The 18,915-nt window shown below is 42.6% G+C and overlaps 1 protein-coding gene across 1 annotated transcript in view; it reads right to left on the minus strand.

Moving 5' to 3' along the window:
- The window catches only part of zdhhc8b (zDHHC palmitoyltransferase 8b), a 92,081-nt gene that overhangs the window by 7,882 nt on the left and 65,284 nt on the right, over positions 1–18,915 (minus strand). The window contains exons 3-8 of the mRNA XM_079517076.1: positions 7,944–8,101; positions 5,085–5,257; positions 3,541–3,643; positions 3,203–3,294; positions 2,469–2,601; positions 910–1,015 (exon numbers count right to left, since the gene is read on the minus strand). Of these exons, the coding sequence (XP_079373202.1) occupies positions 910–1,015; positions 2,469–2,601; positions 3,203–3,294; positions 3,541–3,643; positions 5,085–5,257; positions 7,944–8,101 (765 nt within the window). The remainder of the gene's footprint in view (positions 1–909; positions 1,016–2,468; positions 2,602–3,202; positions 3,295–3,540; positions 3,644–5,084; positions 5,258–7,943; positions 8,102–18,915) is intronic.

The raw sequence follows: 18,915 nt of genomic DNA on the forward strand, positions 1-18,915 counted from the left end.
ACACAACTGAGAACTAGTGGTCAAACTCAACACACTAGCAACCAAGTGAAACCCTGGGATATCCAATAGCCCTGCCAGTCATTCATTCTGCATTTAACACCCATTCCTAGTTCATATGCCTCTCCTCTCCCTATTTGGCAAAGCGCCAAAGGTCCACATCGGAGTGCAATAGTCATTAATTCATGACAATTGGAATTAATTTCCTCCGTTGCTCCACAACCTCTGTCGCTGATTCGATGTACAGAGCCCACATTGTTGAGGTCTATGGCCAAAATCGCCCCTGACAGGAGGATGGAAATCCAACAGATTTAACGCTCCGTCACGCATACTGGCACACACAGTGATGGAGAAGAGAATTTGGAGACAGACAGACGGTTTGGTGCAGACCTGTTAGGTGAAAGAGGTAGGGGACGGAGTGTTGCGCGCACGTGTGTGTGTGTGTGTGTGTGTGTGTGTGTGTGTGTGTGTGTGTGTGTGTGTGTGTGTGTGTGTGTGTGTGTGTGTGTGTGTGTGTGCGCGCGTGCGTGTGTGCGTGCGTGCGTATGGTCATGTGTCCACTGTGTTTGAGAGAGACAAAGATGAAGATAGGATGAGAAGGGATGAAAGACAGATGGAGAAATGAGAGGGACCTTGTGTATGCGGGTGAGTGCAAATGTGCATGTGACGTGTGTGTGTAAAGAAGTGTGTAATGTAGACTGGGAGATGGTATGTAGACTGTTTATCTGTTTGTACGGTGTGTCCGTGTGTGCGTGCATGTGTACAAGGGGGGGGGGGGGGGTGACAGTGAGAGTGAATGAGTGGGGGATGGAGGACTGTGAAGGATGGAGGACTGTGAAGGATGGAGGACTGTGAAGGCTGCACGCACGATGGCAGAGGGCTAGTTAGCTTATTCCCGTTTCTGCTCCTTACCTTCACTGGATGTCAGCTGGCTTTTCAGCTGGTTATACCTGTCAGCCTTGGGAGGCAGCGGTGGCTGGGTGTCTTTATCGTCCAGGCCTTCCAAACTGCTCTTTGACTGCAAGAGGAAGAGACATGGGAAGAGGTTGCAGTGGGAGGTTACAAATTAGGCATTGCGTTAGTCCATGCAGGGCACAGAGGTCATACTCCCCACACCAGCCTCAGCTGTAATCACCTGTCAGTCATATATGACTGACTGACTGTCTCACACACACACACACACACACACACACACACACACACACACACACACACACACACACACACACACACACACACACACACACACACACACACACACACACACACACACACACACACACACACACACACACACACACACACACACCACCACCCCCCCGCCCCCCCCCCCCCTCCCTTACCGTACCCCCAGAGAGTCTACCTCTCAGGGGCTACAGCGACTGCTGCCCTCGTTTTCTCTAAGATATCAGGAGGTCAGAAGAGACAGGTTGCAACTCTGTCATTAAACAAGAACTTGACCACATTAACCCCCGAGTCCCTAGTTTGGGCATCATTATAGGCATCATTTTTAAATCTTATTAAATAACCTTCAAACGTTGTGACACATTGTTGTGCGCTTGTAGACTGATTATTTTTGCTGTGCAACATGAAAATAAAATAGGGCTCAAGTGGAAGAGCAAATGATAAGATTGGACGAGGCAGAGAATAGATGGAACGGGGACCGTGCTTCAAGCTAAAATCTATATTAAAACACATTTTGCTGGAGGGGACGCCAAATCCTAGATACAGCGTGGATTTTGAAAAGCCAATCACTGGCATATACTGTATGTTGGGAGTGTCTCGTGAAAAATACATTCCGGGCAGAGTTTCAAAAGAGCACTAAAAAGCATATTGAACACTGATCTTCCCTCACAATTTTCCAATATTTATTCATTTATGTATTGCTTTATTCCAGATGGCTACACAGTAATTAGAGAAACAGGAAAGGTGGGATAGAGGGGTGGGGTATGCAGTAAATTGCCTTTGGTTGGATTCAAACCAGTATTAGCTGCAGTAAAGACATATGGTACAGTATGTGGCACTACTGGGATGCCCCCATTTTCCCCATAAGATAAAAGTGGATATATTCTCTGCTTTTAAAAAATAGTGTACAGGAGTGGATAGATATAGTAAATTACATCCATGTAATGATAACTGTTTTTTTTGTTTTTTTTGCAATAAACCTCATTGGTCTTTATTTTAATTCCTCCAAATCTTCCTGTTATATTTTATTGGGCTTGTGTACACACTTTAACTCTCAAAAGATCAAAAGATTAAAAAATAGCAGCTAGCTCACAGTGCAGATTGTGAGCTTGTAGATCAGCTATTTTTCAATTAGCCCAAGTTAAAATAGGCTAAAGTGATAACAATTATTTTGATGCTATTATTAACCGATGGCCCTAATTCCCTCACTGACCCTTGGGGTCCACACACCCCACTTTGGGAAACAGTGTTCTTACAGTAAAAACCTCCACATGTGAGCTACTCACCATAGAACGAATGATGGTGCCATGGATCCCATTGTCACTGACTTTGATGGTGATCTGTCTGTCAGAGAGGTCAGGTCTGATAAAAGGAGGCTGGATTTTCACTATGGGTTTCTTCCTGGGGTCCAGTGTGTACCTGCACAGGAGGAGTTCATTTCCTTCAATGTCCATTTCTTTACGTTTATTTTTACTTGGGAATCCAACTTTATACTTTGTGTTTCAAGACCCTATATATACACCTTTCTTAAATGTTTTTCAGCCCAAGAACCCCCTAGCTGAGGGAGAGATGAAGCAGGGGCTTCCACTACATATTGTATAAAATGGTGTTGCAGATGAAACATTTTCATAGATTTCATAGACAGCTTCATAGACTTGTTTGTTCATTCATGTTAATGTGTGTAAACTTGACCATGACCTACGTGCTGCTATTTTCCCCTCTACACAAAACCTCTTTGCAGAGGGTTTGTAAATCTCATATTTTCTCCTCAGAATAGAGATGCTAGGGTTCAAGTGGTTGAGTAAAAAAATTATCCTATCACACAAAAATGTGGACAACCCCCCTGTAGTAGCGTCACTACCAGCGTCATATATGCACCCACTTCAGACATGCAACTTGAACTCAACACTGTGTGAATTATGGTCAATTGGAGTTGGATTCCGCAAAAACCTGACATATTACAAAGAAGAAGAAATAGAAAAATGACATCGTCCTACTCCTTTCCAAAGAGATGTCTTACCTGGGAGCCAGCGGACTACATAAGACATACTCCACATTGCCACAGCAACCCCTGGTGAAGGGATTCACTCCTCCACGGAACTTGCCTGTCACCTGAGAAATACAGACACTCCTTTAGCATTGTAGGGAAAAGATACGCAAGGACATCGCATACACACACAGAACATAGTGTGTGTGTGTGTGTGTGTGTGTGTGTGTGTGTGTGTGTGTGTGTGTGTGTGTGTGTGCATAGAGACAACCGCATTTGTGTGCATCCATGCGTGTTGCTTAATATAACCAGTGCACTTCGTCTGAAGCAGTACAGGATTTAACAGCTGTCCAAGCTTCCAAACGTCTCACCTGTTCGTTTGTGGTGCGACCTCTGGTCACCAGCACCATATGAAAGCCTGTCAGGCCCATGACTGGGATAATAAACAGCCCTGCTATACACATCACAACCAGACTGGACACACGCAGGGTTAAGGAAAACTAGAACAACATGTATTGTACATCTTTGGTTTACTCCCCATCACAGAGTCAACCTGGTTCATTTACCAAACACTTCTCAATCAAGCATGAAGTAGGTCGGGAGTGGCTTATTGTCGGTATCAGCCGGTAACACACAGAAGTCTATCCCCGTTACAATGCGCTTTAGACCCCTGGGAGTTGGATTGCTGAGTTGGAGTGCCACACCTACCATCAGCTCCCAGTACTTCCCGCACGACTTGCTGCACCAAGCCGTGCTACTCATTCGCTGAGTTGGCGATGCCTGGGATCGAACCCATGAAGTTGTGGTCCAAAGGCGAGAGCTCTACCGCCTGAGCTACCCGGACACTATACATGAACATGTGTCTGACTAGGCAAATAAATAGTTAATATCCATGTTGTATAGAGCTGAAGCACTCTGCTATTCAGACTTTGGTAATCTTCTACATGGTTTCTCATTAGCATATATGTTTGGCAGAGACAGGGCTCTGGAATGCGCTCATTTGGCCCAATTTAGATTTACTGACTAATGGTGTCAGTCAAATATTTAATTGCTCCCCCTTTCCTGCTATTTTGCCTCCATAAATAATTGACATGCATTGTTGCACATGTTAAAGTGTACTTGAGGACATAACCTTGACTGCCACTGCCCTCCTGGTGTTAAGTGATTTTGAGTGTTAGCAACAGCTGTAGACGCGGCCAATATCATACAGTCAGACTCAGCAGGCACCTTTACTGGGTGATAGGTCACGTTAACGCTTAAAATTGTATCGAGTTTGATTAATATTAATATAACGCTGACACAACCACCTCTAGCAAAGTGTCTAGTTCGACTTGTTTACTTCAACCCAATCTGGGTACCCATTGCATGGCAAAACAAAGGAAAAACAGCGCCATCTTTTCCTTAGTCACAGTCTGTCTCGAGAGACTAACTTCAACCTAAATGAATCAAGAAACACAATTTAAACAGAAGGTATCACGAGCATCAGCTAGATCTGCGGGTGGTGGAAGTATTGTTAATTTTGACCACACATTTTTAGTCATATTTGATATGATATCTGATATGTTTTAGTGTTTAGTTTAGTTTAGTTTAGTATTTAGTCAAGTCGACTTAATATCATAACATTTTATTCAACTAAATCTACAGTTGATTTTGTCGACTAAAATGTATTTTGTCCATGCCTTGATGGCGTTGTAATGCCTGATTTTACACTTGGTTGCATGCTTAAATTAGCCTCCACTAGTCCCTCCCTAACATTGTTGTCTAGATTTTATTTGTTGACAAAATTGTCAGTATATTTTAGTCATAGTTTTAGTCATCGTGGCTTAGTTTTTATTTAGTTGTCGTCAGTGAAAAAAGGTAGTCGACGAACATTTTTCACATTTGTCAACGAAATCAACAGTGGCTGGAAGGATACGTGACGGTGGTGTGCAAGGCGGCCAGCCGCTCCCGGTGGTGGAGGACGAAGAGGAGGCCAAAGGAGAACACACCCACCATGTGGATGCTCAGGGACAGCAGGAAGAGGAAGAAGTAGCGATAGTTCCTCCTGCCGATGCAGTTGTTCACCCAGGGACAGTGGTGGTCGAAGTCCTGCACGGGGACAGACGGACAGATCAAGGTCATTATACTCAACCCATTAAGACCTGAGAGGACCAGATTCTACAAAAACACAACAGCTTTCTGAAAAATGTATGTTTCTATGTCAGTGGTTCTCAAGCTATTTCCAGAGGGAGTGCAACTAACCATGTACAACCCAGATTCGGCACAAACAAGGAACTAAATTCTTTTCACTCCTATGCCACCAAAATGTGGAATGCCCTACCAACAGTCATTAAGACATGCGAATCCCTTGACTCCTTCAAAACCGCTCTCAAAGGGCACCTACGGACGGCTGCAATTCGAAACTGGCCCCCGTCAAATCTGAATCCCCCCCCCCCCCCCCCTTTTCCCTCACTGTATATGTTTCTTTTCCCTTTTTACCTCCTTTATGATGAATTCCTGTTCTGTCCTTTGTCTATATAGAAGTGTCTATTTGTACGTCTCTAAATGTTTTTGATGAATTGAACATGGTGGACCCTATTGGAAACAAGTGTAATGCTTAATTGGGTCGTCCACTCACAGTTAACAGCCTTTGTATTGAGTTTGTGCTTGAAATGTACTGTAATTCTGCAAACTGTTAATAAATATTTCAATCAATCAATCAAAATCAAATTATATGTAAATCACGTCGACGGTCGACCCCCATCTGAAAATATGTTGTTTCAGGGACCCCCCAGAAGCAAAGATTTGAGTTAAAAACGTTTGCTGTAAAATAATATATATTCAAAGATTAGCACCTGTTTTCACGACTTTTTCAAAATAGCAGATCTAGACGCTTGTAGCGCGGCATTCAGTGCTACAGTATATTGTAGATCTGCTATTTTTCAACAGATAAAGTTTAAAATAATGGTTAAAGTGGTTAAAAGCTACAAGGTGACACAGATGCGTCCTCAGGTCAAAATGGGTTAACTTAAACTAACAAAAATGGAGGGAGGAAAGCAGACAAGGAGGTTAGGGTGGGACGGAGGGCAAAGAGGTGGTAGGGATGATGCAGGATGGAAGAGGAGGGAGGGAAGGAGGCTCCATTTTCGTCACCGCTAAACCCCTTATCCCTAAACTTCTTTGCCGTTTTTTACTATTTTGAAAAACATTTTTGAATAGTTCAACTAGCCAATCTACATTGACATGTTGTGAGCTTGTAGACTGGCCATTTTAACTATTCAAAACTGTTTAGCAAAATAGTAAAAAAAAGGCAAAGAAGTTTAGGGATAAGGGGTTTAGCAGTGACGAAAATGGAGCCCTTAGAGAGCAAGCTGGACAGGGAGACAGAAGAGGTAGACAAGGAAGAAGTGACATTTGGAAGAAGACAGGGAAGACAGCGGTAGAAAAGGACAGAAGAAGAGGGAGACATAATGAGGTGCAGCGATGGGGTGTAGAATTATAATGGCTGAAATATTAGTCTTTTCTATTTTTTGTTGAGACATGTATACTTTCTGCTGTTACATTTATGTATACATATTGGCAAACAAAATTTCCCTTTAATTACTTTTTACCGTACCTACCTACTACCTACCATAAGCAGACGTTATTGCACCTCTACGTAACTTACTATAGATCGGAGTGCCGCTACACTACCTGATGGTTAGTTCAAAGCCATACTAGTGTATGACCCCTTTCATATACTGGGATGTTGTGCACTGTACATGAAAGCTCTTAGGCAGCTTCAAGGACAGCAGCCCAGCTGGAAAGAACAGCTTCAAACCAAATAGGGGAAACTAATATCGAGTCTCAGGGGTGTGCAGCCATGTGTCACAGAGGACCACGGAGCATACTGTATGCACTTGTTTCCATTCCAGCCAAACAGTACACCCATTAATTAGTTTCCACCGCTGTGGTTTAAGATGTGTTAATTAATGAAATCACCTGGTGCAGTGTTAATTAGATACCATCAGTGGTCATGGTAACAATAACAAGGATCACGTGTGATGTGATGATGAATAATAATGTCTTAAAGACATGCATCTGTAAGTGAAATCCACATGGCGTCTGGTATTTTGTATATGGCCATTGGGTGTATGGCCGTCTCCAGAGGACCAATTAGTCACTACTCCTTAGTAACACTATCCCTCTGCGAGTGTTTACAGTTAAAACACCAATCTTGTAAGGTAATACACTGGTTATTGAAATGGTAAACACCATTATCTGCGTTCCAAAATCTGATGAATTGGGGTAAGCCAAACCTAACAAAGTCAATTGTTTTATAAGTAAGTATAAAATGCTTTATAATGTGTTATGATTATTGTTCTATGTAACACCTCAAACACACACATAAACATGCATGGTCGCGCGCGTACGTGCATACATGCATGCGCACACATACACCCTGACATTCTGAATGAATATGTTACTAATTTCTGCTTTGATCCATTCATAAATATGATGAATAAATTAGTAAATCAATATTTGAGAGTAGAATAGGATGAAAACACGTTTTCGTTTGTACAGCATGACTTTCTTATGTTTTTTAAAGCAACCGGAAGTTGCGTCATCACTCCAATATGGCAGAGGCACTGGGTGGTTACTATAGGACTTAATGGGAGTGTCCTCTCTTTATATAGAATCTCTTTTTGGGCCCGCCCCCAAATTCAAAGGAAACACACAGCAGAGGGCGCTGTTTTAGCTTTTTTTCCGCCGATGGGTTCCCAGATTGGGCACAGTGTGAATGTCCTATTCTCACCTCCACACAGTTGTCACAGACACTGCAGTGTGAGCATCGAGGTGGCCTGTAGAAGTGACAGGTGGCGCACCACTTCATCCGGACCTGGATGCCTTTGATATCCACGTTCTTGTAAAGAGGCGCCCGGAAATCATCGTCCTTGTCCTCGTCCTCGTCCGCTGTAGAGGGGACACACAGAAAGACAACGTTGAGGTGTGGACGCCTACAGATAGACTAGACCAAGACTAGACCCGAATATGAGCAAACCAAGTGAGTGAGCTGAGGCACATGCACTTTCACTCCATCTCTTACTCAAACACACACAGAGTTGTGATTTATAACTATATGAGAGAGGAACAACGGGGAACCGCATTATATTAAGCTAGCCCCTACTGTTAGCCGTTTGTGCAAAGAGCAACACTCAGTTAAATGGAAATTGTATACATCATCTAGTCTAATTTTAACTATGGGGCTGACAGGGGCTTACTATTAAGCAAGGTGAATATCTTAATCCAAAAACGTGTGATACAAACTATTATTGACATGGTGAAGGTGAACCAATTGAGTCACAAGAAACTCTCCCACCACAGCATAGGCCCCTGGAACCAAATGGACCCCTCAGGGTTATGAGAATATTTTGCTACGGCAAGATTCTCCACTTTTTAGTTCATATTCATTCTCGTTTAACTTTTAGCCTATGGTAGTGCCTCCTCCGATACACATGGAGTTGCCAGTACCAGTCCGTTTTTTCACAGGGAGAAGTTTTAGGTACAGAACACATGCTGAACTTGCGACACAGTGTATTTGCTTGAGAATACAGCTTTCTACATTGTCTAAAAATGTCCCTGTCATCAGAGAGGTCATCTGAAATAATCGGTACACATACTCATTACACACACTGAGAATATTACCAGCAAGATAGAAGTCTGGGAAGGTCTTCTCTGGTTCTGATAATGATAATCTTACTCTTTTTAGAATTATATATAATATCAAAATCAGCACCATACTGCGTACATATTCTCAGGAGCTGTTGGAGACCAGCACTGTATGGGTTGAAGATGACCAAATCATCTGTGTACATAAGGTGATTGACGGTCAGATCACCCACCTTATATCCCGTACCAGAAGCATTTATTTTAAACACAAAGATAAATCGTTCATAAATAAATTAAATTAAATTGGGGATAGTATTCCTCCCTGATGGACAGAGTTAGATACATGGAAGGGAGTAGAGGTTACATTTCCCCACTTCACCCTCATTTTCTGATGTGCATACCAATACACCAATATTCTAACCAGATAACTGGGGACCCCACTTTTGGACAATTTTATGAATAGCTTCTCATGATTAATAGGGTCAAAGGCTCTGGACGCATCAATAAAACACATGAACATAGTGGAACTGATAAGAGCGCCCCTCACTTCACACAGGTGTGATTTTTATTCTCAAGTCCAATCGGGCTAATCACTTGTGGCGTCCTCAATTTTCTGTCTTCACTTTTTATCCTCAATACGTACATTGCTCAGCCAATCAAATCATCGCTATGGGGTGCTCAGCCAATCAAATCATCGCTATAGAGCGTCGCAGTCCCGCCTCCTACCCTGGACCAGGAAATGAAACCCAATGCATTATTCTCATAGACATTTCTTAAAGTATTTATTTAAAGACGGTTACGCCGCGGACAAAGCCAACTCGAAGAAGAAAAAAACGGCAGGTTACAACACTTTTTTTGTTGTTTTTCTTCTTTGTAATTATTTGTTTGGTCCAAAATATTGTTTGTGTTGTCATGAGTTGTCACGACTCGAGTTGGCTTTGTCCGCGGCGTAACCGTCTTTAAATAAATACTTTAAGAAATGTCTATGAGAATAATGCATTGGGTTTCATTTCCTGGTCCAGGGTAGGAGGCGGGACTGCGACGCTCTATGGGGCCAATCAAATCATCGCTATGGGGCCAATCAAATCATCGCTATGGGGTACACACAAACACACAAAGCTGGGCATAGGAGGGGCTAGCAGCACCCCTAAAAAAAGAAATTATTAGAACCGCTGTCCTAGTGGGCTCCTAATGTTCCATACTAGTGTCATAATACATCAGTGTCATACATATTCTGAAGAACATCTGGAGACTGACGTTCAGTAATTTGGACAAAATAGTGTGTAAAAACTAAATGTTCTCCCTGTGAAATGACGGACTGGTACTGGCAACTCCATGTGTATCGGAGGAGGCACTACCATAGGACTGGTACTGACAACTCCATGTGTATCGGAGGAGGCACTACCATAGGACTGGTACTGACAACTCCATGTGTATCGGAGGAGGCACTACCATAGGCTAAAAGTTAAACGAGAATAAATAAGTGGAGAATCTTGCCGTAGCAAAGTATCCTCATGTATGACTGATGAGAATAATGCCTTTCCCACGCCTTTCCATGTCGCTACACTAGTTTCTTGTGGATGTTTGCACGCAGCACCACAACACAGTGAGGGCCGTGTTGTTCTGTTGAGACCAAGGACAAAACCTTCTTTCAGCTGATCAAAGAGCTCATTCAAACTGAGAAAGGATCAGTGAAGGGTACCATCTTGAAAAATGATTTCACACTCCCACAGTAAAATACCTGGAGGGAAACGGAGGCAGCTAAAGCACAGGTGGAGAAAGAGAGAGATACGGAAAGACAAGGAGAGACACACACACACAGGGAGGCAGATGGAGAGAGGGAAAAAACACATCAAGAGAGAGAACGAGCTTGAGAGAAAGAGAGATTTAAGGCGGCGAATAGGACAGAAAATCGGACAGAAATGGAACGAATGAGTGGAGAGAAAAAGCAGAAAGAAAAATGAAGGAGAGGCAGAAATATAATAGAGATATAGACAGTAGCAGAGAACAGAAAGAGAGACCACAGGAATACAGAGTTCCATAGTCTGAGAGATTACTCTGTCATTATGGCACCTCTAGAAATAGATTTCAAAGGTACACTAGCTGAAATATGCCAAAAAACATATGCACTCGTTTGACAGCTCCGGGTCTATAATCTTTTCTTCCCTAAATGAGAGATGGCAGTCCACTGAACCCTGCTACAGTATATTATTTTTATTGAGATTGGCAGAGGGAACGCTGAGTGGGAGATTGCATATGATAGGCATAGGAGAGAAGGATCAGCTGTGATTCAATTTAAGCCCCACAAGACCCCTATTTAAGGGCAAATACACAGGCAAAACTAATTTAATAATAATAAATCCCCTTTTGTTATTATAACTGATCATAGTACGTAACTGAGATACTGGGCCAACAACATACTGGATAAGGGAGAGGGAGCATCTGTTACACAGTGCATTAAAGTAGATATCATTTATATGATTCAATCCTCATCATTTAATTTGTATTAGAATAATTATATAGCACTAGCTTGTCTGTGTTCCAAGCACCTATTGAGTACTGATATTATTATACCACTATAACCACTTACTATAACACTTAAACCCTCAACACCAGGGGTATTTATGTTTTGAGGGCTAATGGATGGTGTGTGCGATTTAACACTCCCAACGCGGATCGCGTATCAATACGTTATCAATTAATCAAACGTCGGGTGCGGATCACGTATCAATACGTTTCAATCACTTTTTTATAGAATACTTTCATTCATCTTTTTACCCACCCGGACAATGAAGAACCATCGCCCTATCATTGCTGCTTACTCCCGCTCACGTGATCAGAAAAAAAAACAAAAAACAAAAACCCCCCTCCCCTCCTGAAAACAGGAGGGCTGGCCGCTTTACGTGTAGAAGCCAGTTGAACGCTGAACGGAACGCTGCCTATTGCCTAAACACATATGCACCAGATCGGCATTGCAATGCATAACATCTGCAACACACATGGACAGATGCATGTTTCCTTCTTCATACTGTAGCGACCAAACGATCCCCGAGCCTACAATACTACGAACTAACCACAGTATCGAGGGGCTGCCACGACAAGACAGTGTTCCGTTGGTGGATCACGTATCGCCATGCAGAGCCGTCATAATCGGAGATCGCTCAGACGTGTGATTGTAACGCTTTTTTATTCATTATAATTGTAGTGATAAGACCGCAATGAACGCGTCGGGGACGTAATCGACCCGGGTGTAATGTATAACGAACTTTTCCGCGACCTAAACCGTGGTGTTGTCATCTGTGGAAGTCATTTTTTCCTTCTCGTCGACATCACAGCCGGGTGACGCTTTTTTCCCCCTCCATCGCCCCCAAGCTGCATGCCCATAGCCTGGCTTGGCCAGCCTCATAGCGGGGATTCACTGAAGATTCTTCCCCGGAGGAAACATCAGTGAACCCTCGCTATGAGTCTGGCCGTGCCAGGCTAGCATGCCCAGGCATGTTCCCCTACACTAGCTTGAAAAACAAAATCAGCTGATGACAACGCGTCTCGCCGTTATACTATAGTTCTGAACCGAACGGTGGAATGGGACTTTTTATAGCCGTACGGATCAAGACTTTTGCTGCCCAATGTGCCCATGACCCCCCCCCCAATGTTACTGCGATCAAAACAATGAAAGCAGTGAGATAGATTAGGCGAGGCGGCAATCATCATCAAAAAGAAAGCATAGTTATGAAGGTTTATAGTCAGACATTGACAGGCAGATATAGCAATAAACACAATAAATATGCTATACATCCTATACATCGAATGAAAGCCCTGAATGTGTACTTTTACGAGGAAAATAGTAAACATTGATCCCATGTACAGTTTGTCATAAATTGGATACTGGGTGGATGCACATTGCGCCCACCAGATATAACTGCAGAGAAGACATGGACCCGAACTCAATATTCACAAAATAAGGCCTATAGCGACATATAAATACTATATACCGTATGAAACAGAAGACTCTCTGCTTTCATAAGGAAAAAAATTGTACTGTAATAATAAAAAAATCACACCCCTGTGAAGTGAGCAGTGCAACTCTACTTCTCTACTTATTCACTACAGCTCGCTATATACGGACTGAGGCAGAAAGTCATGTAAACCTTTTATTTACAGTTTGGTCTGTAAACTTCTACTGTAATAATAAAAATCACACCCCTGTGAAGTGAGCGTTGCAACTGTTCTGTACTTATTCACTACAGCTCGCTATATACGGACTGAGACAAAGTCATGTAAACCTTTTATTTACAGTTTGGTCTGTAAACTTCTACTGTAATAATAAAAATCACACCCCTGTGAAGTGAGCGGTGCAACTGTTCTCTACAGTTGCACCGCGCAACTATAAAGAACAGTTGCACCGCTCACTTCACAGGGGTGTGATTTTTATTATTACAGTAGAAGTTTACAGACCAAACTGTAAATAAAAGGTTTACATGACTTTCTGTCTCAGTCCGTATATAGCGAGCTGTAGTGAATAAGTACAGAACAGTTGCAACGCTCACTTCACAGGGGTGTGATTTTTATTATTACAGTAGAAGTTTACAGACCAAACTGTAAATAAAAGGTTTACATGACTTTCTGCCTCAGTCCGTATATAGCGAGCTGTAGTGAATAAGTAGAGAAGTAGAGTTACACTGCTCACTTCACAGGGGTGTGATTTTTTTATTATTACAGTACAATTTTTTTCCTTATGAAAGCAGAGAGTCTTCTGTTTCATACGGTATATAGTATTTATATGTCGCTATAGGCCTTATTTTGTGAATATTGAGGAGTTCACGTCCATGTCTTCTCTGAAGTTATCTGGTGGGCACAAGCTGCATTCAATAACCAATTACTGTCTAACTGTAGATGGGATCAATGTTTACTGTTTTCCTCGTAAAAGTACACATTCAGGGCTTTCATTCGGTGTATAGGATGTATAGGATATTTATTGGGTTCAATTTTATATCTGCCTGTCAATGTCTCTGACTTTAAACCATCCATAACTCTGCTCGCTGTTCAAGATAACCACTTCCAGGCAAATGCAGGTGTTGCAAAAAGGTCAATATCTCCAGAATGGAACATGGTAAAATCAAAATGTATTTTTTTAATTGAAGTGGACAAGTTCAGCTTTCTTTTGATGTAGGCGTGTGATTCTCGCTATAAGAGAACATTTTACTGTGGGCCCCCGAACAAGGCCTTTGTGCAATGTTAAATGGCAGCAACATCCAAATAGGCCTGTTGAGATCTTCCAGCAATCAAAGTGTTAATGTAGCATAGGTCTGTACTCTGTATAGACATGCTGATCACTGTGCACAAATGTATTATATACATACATCTTCGTGTTTCAAAAATGTATTTTGAGAGCCTGCAAATGTTCCGCGTGGCAAATATTCTCCCCAGAATAGGGATGCTGTGTTAATTACCATTTCTTGGTAATGTAGACATATTTCCTACAGTCCATGGCTCAATTTTAGTACCTGACTCACTGGTAAAGGAACACTATTTCAAAAGATATAATCCCCTTGTGTTACAGAGAATACACCATCTAGCATGAGATCACCTTCTTATCCTGTAACGCCAGCGTGACATCATAGCATGACGTTACATCGTTATTTATACATACCGAACCCGGCATACAGATGGAACTACAGATAACAGCGATATAAGAACACATACCATAGAGTAGCAAAAGTAGCTATAAGATCATCCTCTGTGACATCACAGAGACGCTCCTCAGACCACTGGGGTATTGAAACTTAGCACAGTCAATCACATCTCCACGACAACTTCCTACTATTATCAATAGAATCTTATTCTTCTGTCATTATTCTGAATATTCTGTATGCTATCTTTTTGAGTGGTGTAAACCACTCCTACAACAGGCTTTGTTAGTTTGTCTGTCTGTCTGTTCGTACCAAAAAATGAGCATGGTTGCTATGGTCACCCAGTTCACACAGGTGTGATTTCATTACGTCAGACATTACGTCAGACCACAGCTGATCAGTCTATATAAGACCTTACACCACTCAGTTCACACGGGTGTGATTTTTTTTAAAAACATCTGACATTTGAGTGGCAATTCACAACCCAAACCAGTGCCTAAGCGCATTCTTAATTACACAGAGATGAAAATAGGGTGCGTTTTGCGTCCCAAAACGCATATTATTGATAATGGATGCATTAAACAACCACTGCGTCCACAGGACGCAACTTTATCCTGCACTGAAGACTATGGCACTCTCAGATAAGACTCTCGGATGAACATCCAAGGTGTAATTTAATTAAAATCTTTAAGGTAATTATGTGTGATGTACCAGACATTTTGTCCCATGACAAATATTTATTTTGCAGACTGGTACATTTTCCGCAGTTTTTCTGCTGTTTTTCCCCAAAACACACCCAGTGCAGGCCCGGATTAGCAATGGAATTTAGTGAAGCTTAAGGTCCAGGGCCCGCAGCTTGCAGGGCCCTGTGCGAGAGACTATTTCAAATAGGTACAGTACTGTTGCTTCCGTCAAAACCGAATTCATAGTCTCCGATTTCAATGTACCAAATACACTAGCTGGGGTTCCTGTGCTGCGTGCACAGGAACCCCAGCTAGTGTTTTTGGTCGTTTCTTAACCACTCGGTGGGAGGGGACTCGAAAATAGCAGATCCAGCGTCGGGGCGCAGCCTCATAACTCTATGGGAGCCGCGGCGATAGTGGTGGCACACACGTTCATTCACTGGTCACGCAAACGCAAAAGGTGTCGCTCTTGATTGTGTTACGCGCACACAAATCCCATACATGGGGCCTTTTGATTTGGTGTAGCTCCAGGGGGTTGATTCGGCACTTCCAGTCTGAAAGGACCTATAGTCCCTAAATCTGTCTCTTTCTCCGAAACTCTGACATGAATCTCTTCCTTCATCGTGTCTGAATCTGGATGTGCAGCATGTTCACTGGCAGATCACGAGTATACGACTGCATTGACGGAGACGGATCTAGCGAGCCCCCAGAGGGCATATCTACTAGAAGGAGGGATTAGACTGCATTCATTCCCAAAGCCCCATACATCAGTGTGACTGTGTGCACGCCCCAATTGTGTGAGTGGTGCATGTGTGTACTGTACTTACTGTATACATGAGTGTGCACGCACGCAAAACACACACACACACACACACACACACACACACAATCTACGCTATATATGTAGTATGCTGTGCCAACACTTTGGGGGGACAAAAAACGTATAGCGTCTGCTAATCATGTCATCCATTGACCACGTGTGTGAGCGTATAGCCTATACGTGCACATGTCGTGCAGGGAATAAATATGGTATACTGTTTGAAATAAACTAGACTACAGCGCGCACACACACACACACACACACGTATAGCGTGTGCCTGCTTTAAAGTGGGTTTAAAGATTAAGAAAGCACAGCACAAAACTGATAAACAGATTGTTTTCCGAAATATTAAGTGATTTGTAATAACGTGCTAAACTCTTTTCTACATCAAATGCCCCTCCACACACTGTACTACCGCACGCGCGCGCGTGTTATGTATGTGTGTTATGCACACACACACACACACACACACACACACACACACACACACACACACACACACACACACACACACACACACACACACACACACACACACACACACACACACACACACACACACACACACACACACACACACACACACACACACACACACACACAGGAAAAAAGAGTGTGTGTGTGTTGTGTCTTGTGTGTGTAAATGTGCTTAGGGCTCACACAGATTATATATACCGTACTAACAGATTTCATTCCTGCTACACAGAATGAAGGCCAGAGCTTCTGCACAGCACCAAATACCTTGTTTTACCACTGGAAACACCTTTCACTGTCTGTGATGAAATGTTATCACCTCTTTTCAACCTATATCTTCATATAATTGGTCCTCACTAATGTTCATGTTAACCCGGTCGATGCCAAACTTCGCACACACACTCCCTGGATGCCAACGATGAACCTCTGCCCCGCATTTTCCAGAACGGCCTGTTATAGCGCCACCATGAGGCAGCTTTTCACATTTTTTACCTAAAACTGCACCGATCTGCGTGAAACGTTGCATGCACATTGCACACTCCCTAGAGGCCAAGGACAAACCTTTGACCTGCATTTCCCGCATCTGCCTTTTATAGCGCCACCAGGAGGCCGACTTTTGTAAAACACATTTTTTGATATTGCTCCTCCATATTCTGTCGAAAAATGTGAAAAACGTGAAATCTTTCACACATTTTCTTACTAGGCTGAGGAATATATCGCACCCTTTTCACATTGGCCTGTTATAGCACCACCAACAGGTTGATTTTTGCAAAACACATTTTTGGAACAAAATGCCTCAAATCATCCAATTGCCATCAAAGGCAAACATGTTTATATTACTCCTAAACATTTTGCCAAACATCTCACACAGTCCTATCCTCCTGGTGGAGACCTGTGCCCAGAAGGGCACTTTTTCTAGTTAAGAAATATTTTTTTAAACAAGATATCGTTATAGAAATAGAAAGCCTGCGGTTTCTATTAGCTTGGATTCCCCATCGATGAAGTCACTGGTCGACGGGTTTCTGAAATGATTCAGGATATGTGGTTTGTAACTGTCAGTGCGTACCTATTCTTTTGTATTATAGTGATTATATAACATTTACTGTATATGTAGGCATATTATTTTCTTTTGATATGTCCTGTATGGGTGTGTCACATATATTGTAAGTACATAATTGTCTCCACCAGGCCGAAGGCATGGGGAGAGAGTATGTTTTGCACTCCGTCCGTGTGTGTGTCCGTCCTTCCTTCCGTCCTTCCGTCCTTCCGTCCGTCTGTGAACAGCTAATCTCCGGCACCGTTAACCCGGTCGATGCCAAACTTTGCACACACACTCCCTGGATGCCAACGATGAACCTCTGCCCCACATTTTCCAGAACGGCCTGTTATAGCGCCACCATGAGGCAGCTTTTCACATTTTTACCTAAAACTGCACCCATCTGCGTGAAATGTTGCATGCACACTCCCCAGAGGCCGAGGACAAACCTTTGACCTGCATTTTCCGCATCTGCCTTTTATAGCGCCACCAGGAGGCCGACTTTTGTAAAACACATTTTTTGATATTACTCCTCCAGATTCTGTTCAAAAATCTCACAAATCGTTACACAGTATCTCTATGGTCATGTGCTCAAGTTGGATCTGTCCCATATTTCATATTCCATCCTAATTGGTTATAATTGGCTTTCACAGTTTGCAAGATTGCCCCGTTTTGAACAAAAGCCTCAAATCATGAACGCAGCATGCAATTTACGTGAAATCTTTCACACATTTTCTTACTAGGCTGAGGAATATATCCCACCCTTTTCACATTGGCCTGTTATAGCGCCACCAACAGGTTGATTTTTGCAAAACACATTTTTGGAACAAAATGCCTCAAATCATCCAATTGCCATCAAAGGCGTATGAAGAAATGGCAAACGGTACACATGATCTCTGTAGTCATGTGATCAAGACGAGTCTGTTGGATTTCTCAGATTGTACACTGATTGGCTAAGATTGCCTTCCAAAGTTTTCAGGAGTGGCCCGTTTTGTACAAAATGCTGCACATGTCCTGCTCATCCAGAATTCTATCCTTAGAGATGCTATGAGTGATCTGGCTCTGCATTTCCTCAACAAAATGAAGAAAATTGTTGCAAAAACAAATAAAAAAAAACATCCTCCTAAACATTTTGCCAAACATCACACACACTCCTATCCTCCTGGTGGAGACCTGTGCCCGGAAGGGCACTTTTTCTAGTTATTATTTGATTTGCTGTATACCCTGAAATCTTGAATAAGCAAAACTGTTGAAAAACATCAAACTCTTCACACTTACAGATTTTGCTGTACAGTTTGCAATAAGTACTAATACCAAAGGCTTATATACTGTCACAGTACAGTAACCAGTATTGCGAACTCATGCTCTGCTGTCCCTCCCTACTTTATGAATTCCCTCGTTTCTCCATAAAACCCACAGCGGGAAGGTCTTCATTATCTCTCAATGGAGGGTAATTGGCTAGGCCATATGCACTG

Source organism: Electrona antarctica (assembly GCF_951216825.1).
Source record: "Electrona antarctica genome assembly, chromosome: 12".
NCBI lineage: Eukaryota > Metazoa > Chordata > Actinopteri > Myctophiformes > Myctophidae > Electrona > Electrona antarctica.